At 38.7% G+C, this 10,000-nt stretch overlaps 1 protein-coding gene across 4 annotated transcripts in view; it reads right to left on the bottom strand.

Moving 5' to 3' along the window:
* Window positions 1-1,236: 1,236 nt before the first annotated feature.
* LOC119584571 (E3 ubiquitin-protein ligase ZNRF1-like) overlaps window positions 1,237-10,000 on the bottom strand; it is a 151,243-nt gene continuing 142,479 nt past the window's right edge. For all 4 annotated transcript variants that reach the window (XM_037933403.1, XM_037933288.1, XM_037933347.1 and 1 more), the window contains exons 4-6: window positions 7,946-8,041; window positions 4,604-4,731; window positions 1,237-4,212 (exon numbers count right to left, since the gene is read on the bottom strand). In XM_037933403.1, coding sequence (XP_037789331.1) covers window positions 4,177-4,212; window positions 4,604-4,731; window positions 7,946-8,041 — 260 coding nt within the window. In that variant the 3' untranslated portion in view covers window positions 1,237-4,176. The remainder of the gene's footprint in view (window positions 4,213-4,603; window positions 4,732-7,945; window positions 8,042-10,000) is intronic.

Consider the following 10,000-nt stretch of genomic DNA (forward strand, 5'->3'; position numbering starts at 1 on the left):
TCAGCAGTTAAGGGGGCAACTTCTGTGCTAACCAAGATACATATGAAACAGAGTGTCTTTCTCTTTCTTGCAACTTCTCTCTCTCTCTCACATTCTCTTTCTCTTACTCTATCACTTTCTCACACTCCTGCACTCTTTCACACTCTATCACACTTTTGCACTCTCTCTTTCTTCCTCTCTCTCTCTCTCTCTCTCTCTCTCTCTCTCTCTCTCTCTCTCTCTCTCTCATCTCCTCACTCCTCTCTCTCCTCTCCTCTCATCCTCCTCTCTCTCTCTCTCCTCTCTCTCTCTCTCACTTTTTCACTGACCACTTTTCTCTCTCACACTTTCTTCCTCTAACCACACTTTTCTCTACTCTCACTCTCACTCTCACTCTCACTCTCACATCTCACACTCACACTCTCACACTACTACACACACTCACACTACACACACACACACACAAACACACACACACACACACACACACACACACACACACACACACACACACCACACCACACACACACACACACACACACACACACACACACTCTCTCTACCTCACACTCACTCTCCCTCACTCTCTCTCTCTCTCTAACTTGCACTCCCACCCACTCTACACTCATACTCACAAACATACTCACCCTCACACTCACACTCACTCTCATCAAACAACTTCCTTTTGCAACAACATGCACTGAATCCTGCCCTCTACGATGAATCTTGAATGGCAATATCAGTGAGGTCTGTCATAAACAGCTGTGTGCATATGAAGCCCAGTGAAAGAAAGTAGAAACAGGAAGAGTAGAAAAAGGGTCATTTGGAGCGAAGAACTCCTTTCAGAGGGATGTCTGGGAAGGGGAGACCAAAGACGTGTGACAACCGTTATTTACAACCTTCGGCCATGGAATCACTGGAGTCAAATAAACTTTTCTATTGAGTTACCGACACTACTTAACTATGACAGCAGAAAAAGTTAAGGTGACCACCGGACTACTAAGACGAAGGAAACCATGCCTATGCTTGTTAGAGCCTTCTTATAAAACCTGCACTACCATCTACCTGTCCCAAACATGACACTTCTGTTATCTGAATCACAAGTTCAAACCTTATACATATATGCATACACACACCTATAATTTTCTCTATCACCTTTTCCCTCTGTCTCACTTTCACTCTCTCTTGCTCACTCATACGTTTTACACCTCTCTGTCACTAACATTCTCTCCCCTGTTGCTGTTTTCCTCTCTTGTCTTTTTTTTTTTTCTTTTTCTTTTTTTTTTTTTCTTCTCATCAACTATACTTTTTTTCCCTATGCCTATCACTCTTTCCTTCATCCTTTTCTAATTCCCTCTTTCTCTTACAGCCTTTCTTCCTGTGTGTCTCCTTTTTCCTTGATATTGCTCTTACTCTAAATCTCTTTCTCATTATTTCTCTTGATGTTTGTCAATTCAAATTCTTTTCTCTTCCCTTTCCTATCCCTTTTCCTCCTCTCCCGTACCCTACCTCCCCCCCTTGCTATTTCTTTACTGACTTATTCACCAACCTCACAATTCATAAACCTAATATTTCCCTAGTTTTTCCAACTTATAAACTAATATTCCACATTTTCACTCTTACACACTCAACATTCAATTCACATTAACATACACTTACACACATCTTTCACAATAACAGATGATCATCTTCACACACATTAATTCTCTTAATAAACATCTTATCTTATAAACATTCACAGACACTTAAGCATACGCACAAACATATATGCCAACACACTTTACCTCTAGTTTTGATTACAAAATATCTAATCTATTTACATCAAGCTTTGCCCATACAGTAGTGAAAATTGCTAATTTCAGCATTATGCTGTACGGTCTGATATCACGGCCAATATCAATACATTCTGTAATGACACGCAGTTCTTTAGCTTCAGAATAACATGGTCAAAGGTTACCTGATCAGATTCAAGACAACATAACTGGTCTTTCAACTGTTCAGTAGTCATTAAAAGATTTAAAAGTAATTTCTGGACAAGTTCTTTGTATGTTTTATCAAGTGCTATATTCGTGTGCTTCACCTCCAAGGCCATTTATATGCTCTTTTAACTTAGGTGTAAACTATTTGAGAGGAAAAAAGGAAGAAGAAAAAAATCAAACACTGAAGAGATAAAAAAAAGAATGTTGGAAAAAAAAAAAAAAAAAAAAAATGTGTCTCAGAATAATCTTGAAAATTCTTGGCAATTTCCTCCTCCCCACAAGTGTCTTCCAAGAGCCAGAAATAAGAGTCTATGCTGAGGTCCAGTCCTGCCCAAACTGCTTCAAATCATAACCCACCTCGGAACTTTACTAGATGAGAAGGATCCATTCTCTTCACACACATAAATACTTCCATTACTTAGAAAAGGCATGTATTTAACCGTGTGCATCATTGTGTCCCTATACAAGAAAAAATATCAAAATTAAATCTACCAAGACTAACATAATTGAGTTGAGGTGTTCACTATTTGTGAGCATTTCAGGTAATCATTTCTCTAAACAAAGAGGAAGGATAAGAAACTTGCCTAATTTATGATGAGAATGAACATGACCAGCAATGTTTTATACACAAAAAAGGAACTCTTCTGGAGACATCTATAATGCAATGCATGGAGCATCATGAGCAGTAGCCTAGAACAAGTAGTCTGTTGATATATTCTTCAGTTCGAGCAGAAGGTATTCAGTGTACATGTTCTGTTGTTCTAATCCCCACTTAGAGAGATCAAAGATGTGGAGCATGTCATGAAGCTGAAGGATTAAAAATTATCAAGATAATAATGCATTTCGGGAGTCTTCCTAGTGGTCTGAATGCTGGATATAAGGTGACTTAGAACAAATAACCTGTTATGTTGAAAAAAAAAAAAAGGTCAAAGTTCCAAGTAGCAAAAAGAGGCTAGCATGACAAATTCCACATGTCGTGCAACAGAAACGAAACTATATTGTCTTCTTGTTTGGCTAGTGGTTAGTCATATAAGCAATGACTGCATGGTTTGCTGAAAAATAACATTGTAGCTGTGAAGGTAAATTTGGTCCTTGTATATGCATAAAACTTACCAAATCCTTATATAGCCAAAGTATCAAAAATGCAATCATACCAGTGGTAGGTACGATGAGCAATTCCAAGCCTTTAGCGCAACTAATCGAGGCTCAATTCTGTTTATGGCAGTATACTAGTTCTACTACCTGAGCAGTCTATACAACCATTGTGACAAGTACTATACAATTGCCAGCCAAACTCTACACCCTGAAATACATTTTACACAATGAAAAATATATAGAGATGTCAATCTCTATAAAATCAAAACAAATGATATAATAATTATGTTACTATTCACTTCATTCAGTTACATTAAGGCATTTTTGCTTGAAGATCAGCCTCCATCAATCAGCTGAATCTCCACAGCATGTAAAATGAAGAAAAAACTAACATTAAATTCGATTGGAAGGGAATAATCTTGAGGAGCCTTTCAATTTCTCAAACTGTACTTTCTTCACCTCCACAGCAGAATCTGGGGCCGTTACAGAAGCACTTTAAACAAGGATCACTCTTAAACCACTGCGGAGATAGACAACAACAAAATTTTCTTAAATGGGTTGCACAATTTTCCATTATTGTCTCCCACGGTACACGAGACTTCATCTGGAAGTATATTCTAGAAAAGCTTTATCTTCTTCAGGAAAATTGAAGAAACAGTCATTGTTCTCTTCCTTGGAAATTTATTAAATCTGATATTATGTTCCAATCACAAATCTCCATCATCCAAATCTGGAGATAAAGTCTTTAAATACTGCACTCTGTCTCTTGAATGCAGTATCCTCATCTTCAAAAAGGAAGTTGATATTCAGCATACTATAACTGCATCCCACATCAAAAACATGGAATATGTAAATACAAGAAATTATTCCTCATATTACAATATGTCTTTAAGATCCTTGTTACTTTCATCACCATCAAAATGAGTGAGTAAGAGTCTGTCATCTTAATTCTCTTTTCTTTGTAAGTCTATCAGAAGTAACAGGTTAGTATAGACAGGAGTTAAGTTCCTCCCTTCCCATGATTGTGGGGCAGCATCCACCTGTGTGAAGCTTCCCCAACTGGCACAATGAATAGTAATGGCACATAGGCATTTTTTCATCATAATTAAAACTGTGCTTAGCCTCAATCGTACGGGTGCTCAGGACACGATCGATTCACCTGCAAAAAATAAGACACTCCTGTTAGTCCTCACAATACTGAAGAGATGAATATACTTCTTTAAATTGGGTTCATGTGAGTGAAACTTTAAATATTTTCAGTTGATTCAAAAACTCCTTTTTTTTTAGGACAATGAAAGGAGACCATCATGAGCAAGTCAACATATAAAGGGGAGGGTGAAAAGAGTTTGGAAAAAAGTTTGGGAAATAGAGCGAGAGAGACACAGGAGAGGTGAGGCAAGAACCTGAGAGAGAGTGAAGCAGTAAGTTAGTGCGAATTTAAGAGAATAAATGAAGAGCACTAGAAGAAAGTGGAAGAGAAGGGAGAGGGAGGAAGAGAGTACTGGAAAATGAAGTGAATGAGGAGGAGGGGGAGAAAAAAGTCTGCTTACCTGGAACCACTCATCGATACAAGTTTTGTGATAAATGCAGAGGCAGGGCAGCCGAGCAATTGTATCTCCCTGGCACAGATCTTCCAGGCATATGACACATTCTCCTTTATCCTCTGTTAACACATCCTCTGCAACAAAAAAATAATAAATCAATACATGCTAATTAATTTTGTCTTAATCATGTCATGATGATGATGATGATGATGGTAATGATAATAATGATAATGATATTGATAATGATAATTTTAATGATAATAATGACAATGATTTTCCTAGTGGCAATGGGTTAAATATAGACTTTTAATGAGACAAAAATCACACCAAAAATATGTGCAAATTATTTAACTAATTTTCCCTTAACTGTCTTGCAAACTTATCCCACTACATGGAACAGAGAAGAAAAATACCCATCAATAAGCACAATACAAAAATTACAAATTATGAATTAGAACTTGATATTAAACATATTTCAAAGTTCACACATGAACAGTTTATCATATTCTTGATTAAAAAATGCAAGGAGGGGAGGAGAGAGAGAGAGAGAGAGAGAGAGAGAGAGAGAGAGAGAGAGAGAGAGAGAGAGAGAGAGAGAGAGAGAGAGAGGAGAGAGAGAGAGGAGAGAGAGAGAGAGAGAGAAGAGAGAAGGAAGAGAGAGAGAGAGGAGAGAGAGAGAGAGGGAGGAGAGAGAGAGAGAGAGGGAGGGAGAGAGAGAGAGAGGAGGAGAGAGGGGAGGGGGAGAGAGAGAGAGAAGGGAGAGAGGAAGGAGGGAGGGAGGGAGAGAGAGAGGGAGAGAGAGGAGAGAGAGAGAGAGGGAGAGAGGGAGAGGGGGAGAGGGAGAGGGAGAGGGAGAGGGAGAGAGAGAGAGAGAGAGAGAGAGAGAGAGAGAGAGAGTGTGTAGTGATGCACTCTCATGTTATATCTCTCATGCTGCACCATTGGCATCAACACTGGATAGGTGGTCACGGCATACTAGATTTCAAGGAATGGGAATTAAAGTCTTAATACAGGGGAGATTGCTGGAGACATGGAAATATGTGTTGGTTGTGTAAGTGTATAATATACCTATAACATACATATTGTAAAAAAAAACATTAGAAGCTCTATAAATTAACTTGTCTTGCATCTCCATAAACCCTTCAACAAATGTGACCTCAGAAGAGATAAAAACACCTGACAACACTTACTTATCATTATTACTGTCACTTCACGTGCAACATACTTCACTTTATAGTATTGCTGACTATTTGCCAATGTTTTTTCCTCCTGTGCTCAAATCCTGCTATCTGAATTACATCAGTACACAAGCGTATTCTATGCACAGCTTTGTTGTTCACAACTCGAACAATGAACACACATACATGTTAAAACCTGAATTTCCAAAGTAGTCTCCCATTTACATGCAGGAAGCTCTAGGAAGCTAGTACTGATGTCGAGCTTGTGGAAAACAAACTATTTAGTCACTAAATTCATTAGTTGTTTGTGTCAGGATGCAAAGCAAGTAGATCTGGTGATCTTTCCTTTTCCTTGAAAATCTTCCTTTTTCCTAAGCACTTTCCTGGAAACAGCAGCATTCTTATTCCCATTCGTAAGGTTGGCTCCTGGGGAAAATACTACAACCTCCAATGCCATAAACCAGGTATCAATCTGTAGCATTTTTTTATTGTAGGAGTTCTTTAGGTAATAAAAGGCTGAAGATAAGAATATCTGTGCTAATAGATGGTTGTGTCCATTATTCAAAGTACACATTGGGCATAAATGTAACCCAAGTCCTTTAGTTTCAGCTAATCCAATCCTTCTGTCTGACTGCTCTGTCAGTATTCATAACATGTTGCAAAAGGTTGGCAGACAAGGTCAGAGCCACTGTGAATTTCTTTTTACAAAAGCCATACCTCTTTCTTTCTTTCTTTCTCTTTACTTTCTCTTTATTTCTCTCTCTCTCTCTCTCTCTCTCTCTCTCTCTCTCTCTCTCTCTCTCTCTCTCTCTCTCTCTCTCTCTCTCTCTGAATATAATAAGGCCGAGGTGTTCGTTTGGTTAGAGTGTCCGACTCAAAGACTCACGACAATCAGAGTTCGAGTCACCAGCCAGCGCGTTGTTTCCTTGTACAAGGAACTTCACCTCAATTGCATACAGGGAATCGAGGTATCAGGGATACGTGAAGCCACGGTTAACAGGCGGTGGATGTGGATTTCAAGCAAGAGCAGAGAATGCACTCACTGGTTAAACCACGCGACGCTGAGCGGAAGAACAACGTCACGGTCAATGGTCAAGGGTAGACACTGCTACTGAAGAAAACAACGGGGACTCACTACAGTACCTCTCGTTAGTCAATCAATGAGCAAGGTCTCATAGGAACACTCGGAGCAGCGTGAAGGATCTCGCCACTTGGCGACAGCTGCTAGAGCATCAGCAACAGAATTGCTGCGCTGCGCGAGACATATAAGATCACTGGTCACAGCTGTTCAATTCTGAACTATCTGGCCTTGATGGTGATGATATGTGTGTGTGTGTGTGTGTGTGTGTGTGTGTGTGTGTGTGTGTGTGTGTGTGTGTGTGTGTGTGTGTGTGTGTGTGTGTGTGTGTGTGTGTGTGTGTGTGTCTATATATATATATATATATATATATATATATATATATATATATATATATATATATATATAAAAGCTATGTGATGAAGCGGTAGCGGTCTCGTCTAGCAATCTTGCTTACCCGCATCCAATTCTCGCACACCGCCAGTGCATGGTAACCCCGGCCATTCCTTGCATACAGGGGGTAATTTAGAAAGCAAAATGAATCAGACAGCCTTTCACACCAAAAATAACCAATGTAACAAATTGAACATACCTAAATCATTTACTTGTTATTTAATTATATATATTCATATATACAAATATACATGTATACATAAACATACATACATACATATAGGTGTGTGTGTGTGTGTGTGTGTGTGTGTGTGTGTGTGTGTGTGTGTGTGTGTGTGTGTGTGTGTGTGTGTGTGTGTGTGTGTGTGTGTGTGTGTGTGTGTGTGTGTGTGTGTGTGTGTGTGTGTGTGTGTGTGTGTGTGTGTGTACATATATATATATTTTTTTTTTTTTTCCATTTATATATATATATATATATATATATATATATATATATATATATATATATATATATGTATGTATGTAAACGTATTATTACTCCTGACTACTGATCCCATTACTATTTAGAAAGAATCAAGATCAAGACCACATAGAAGACACAACGAGCTGCAGGGAAGGCAACGAAGGCCTCGCGGCACCTCCGCAGAGCCACCGAGGCCCGCGGGCACGCAGGAGGGACTCGCCCCGAGCGGCACTGACCATTATAACTGATGCGTGGCTTGGTGAGGCAGATAACGAGATGGCACTCCAGGTCATCAGGCAACACAAGTTTGGAGCAAATGGGGCACTTAAAACCTGAAAGGCAAAAAAATGCACATGAATAGGTGATTCAAGAAAGTGGAAAGATTAGAAATGCATAATAAGTAAGGAAATAAACAAGTGTTTATTTTATTTATTTTTTTTTTATCTTGTCATACGGGGAAAAATGACGGAAAAAAACATATATGTATTATATATAAACTATCTTTAACAACTCACCACATTTTCTCTTCAGTCAAGTTTTTATACAATGTCACCTTATCACTTTTCCAAAACCTAACCTTCAAAACACGTCATAATCATGACTTCAATCTGATACGCAGTTTAGTCGAAAATTTAAGGTGAATCCCAGAGAAACACCGACAGCCTTGGTCATTTTACAGCTTTTTCTCCTTAAAATACTAATCTCCTTAACTTTCCGGACAAAATTTGTTTTGTGGGCAATAAAAGCCATACAGCCGAAGAGGCAGAAGTAAAGCAGAGCTAGAGAATTGATCCAGCAGCTGATAAGTTAACGATGCCTATAATTAGCCCGGCGAGACAGAGAAGGAGAAAGTGCAAATGAAAGAATAAATAAATGAGGGAAAGAAAGAAAGAAAAAAAAGGAAAAATAAACAGAGAACATGAAAAATAAAACAGAGAGGAAGATTTAATTAATACAAGGAAAAGAAAAAAAAAAAGAAAGAGAAGGCGAGAAAGGAGTGAAATACAAATGAATTAATAACACAAGGGGGGCAAGAGAACAGCTGGCATACAGCTGTGACGTCAAGGCTTCTCAAGCTTTTCTGAAAATCAGATTTATTGCATGGCGGTGACACTTTACGGCCGGATGTTGTCAACTTTTCTTTTTAAGTTCATCACACGTTACCAGAGTAAGTTTGAAAAAAAAAAAAAAAAAAAAAATGGAGTATCACTTGGCTCTGGTCATAACCATTAAAAACCTTTAATATCAAGGTTATTAAAAAAAAAAATTATCATTTAATAACGTCAATTAGATTGCAAGATTGTCCACATACGTGAAATTCCAAACTGGGGGATGTGCAGGAAACACCATTTTTTGTAAAGCAAAAACTCTTAATATTCATGAAACTACCCTTCAAACAGGGATTTGGTCTAATAATCTCAAAGCAAAAAGAAAAAAACAGCTGGAAAAGGCGAGGAAATGGAATAGGTAGAGAGAGGATAGACGGAGAAGGAGACGGAGAGGAGAGGACGAGTGAGAGGAGGCTGAACAAGACCAAATGAGAAGAGAAAGAAGGAATATAGAGACAAAACAGAGTAAGAGCAAGAGATACAAAGAGAGGAGGAAAAACATTGTGAGAGCGAGTGAACGTGAGAAAAGAGAGCAAAAGTGAACGAGAGAGAGAGAGAGAGAGAGAGAGAGAAGAAGAGAGAAGAGAAGAGAAAGAAAGAAAGAGAAGAGAAAGAGAAAGAAGAGAAGAGAGAGAGAGAGAGAAGAGAAGAAAGAGAAGAGAAGAGAGAGAGAGAGAGAGAGAGAGAGAGAGAGAGAGAGAGAGAGAGAGAGAGAGAGAGAGAAGAACCTTCCTGGAAGTCAGTAGTGTTAATATTTGTGAAACTGCATCTACATGCTATAAAAAGATCAGCTTTCAAAAAGAATAAAAATGTGCTATTTAAAATATGTTTCATTTGTAATTAAAGAAAAGCAACATGCCTGATAACTTCTTGTCAATAATTTGCATAAGCATTCATATAGGCATAAAAACTCATCCCTTCATTGCGTTTCTGTGCATGTGAAAAATACAATGCAACAAATCAACACACACTCAAAACACCACACACACACACACACACCAACACACCACACACCACAAAACACACACACAACACACACACACACCACACACACACACCACCACCTCTCTCCCTCCTCTCCTCTCTCTCCTCCTCACTCTCCCTCTCTCCCTCCCTACTCTCCTCCTCTCTCCTCCTCTCACCACTCATCATCTCACACATACACACACACACCACACACAC

Source organism: Penaeus monodon, chromosome 1 (assembly GCF_015228065.2).
Source record: "Penaeus monodon isolate SGIC_2016 chromosome 1, NSTDA_Pmon_1, whole genome shotgun sequence".
Taxonomy (NCBI): domain Eukaryota; kingdom Metazoa; phylum Arthropoda; class Malacostraca; order Decapoda; family Penaeidae; genus Penaeus; species Penaeus monodon.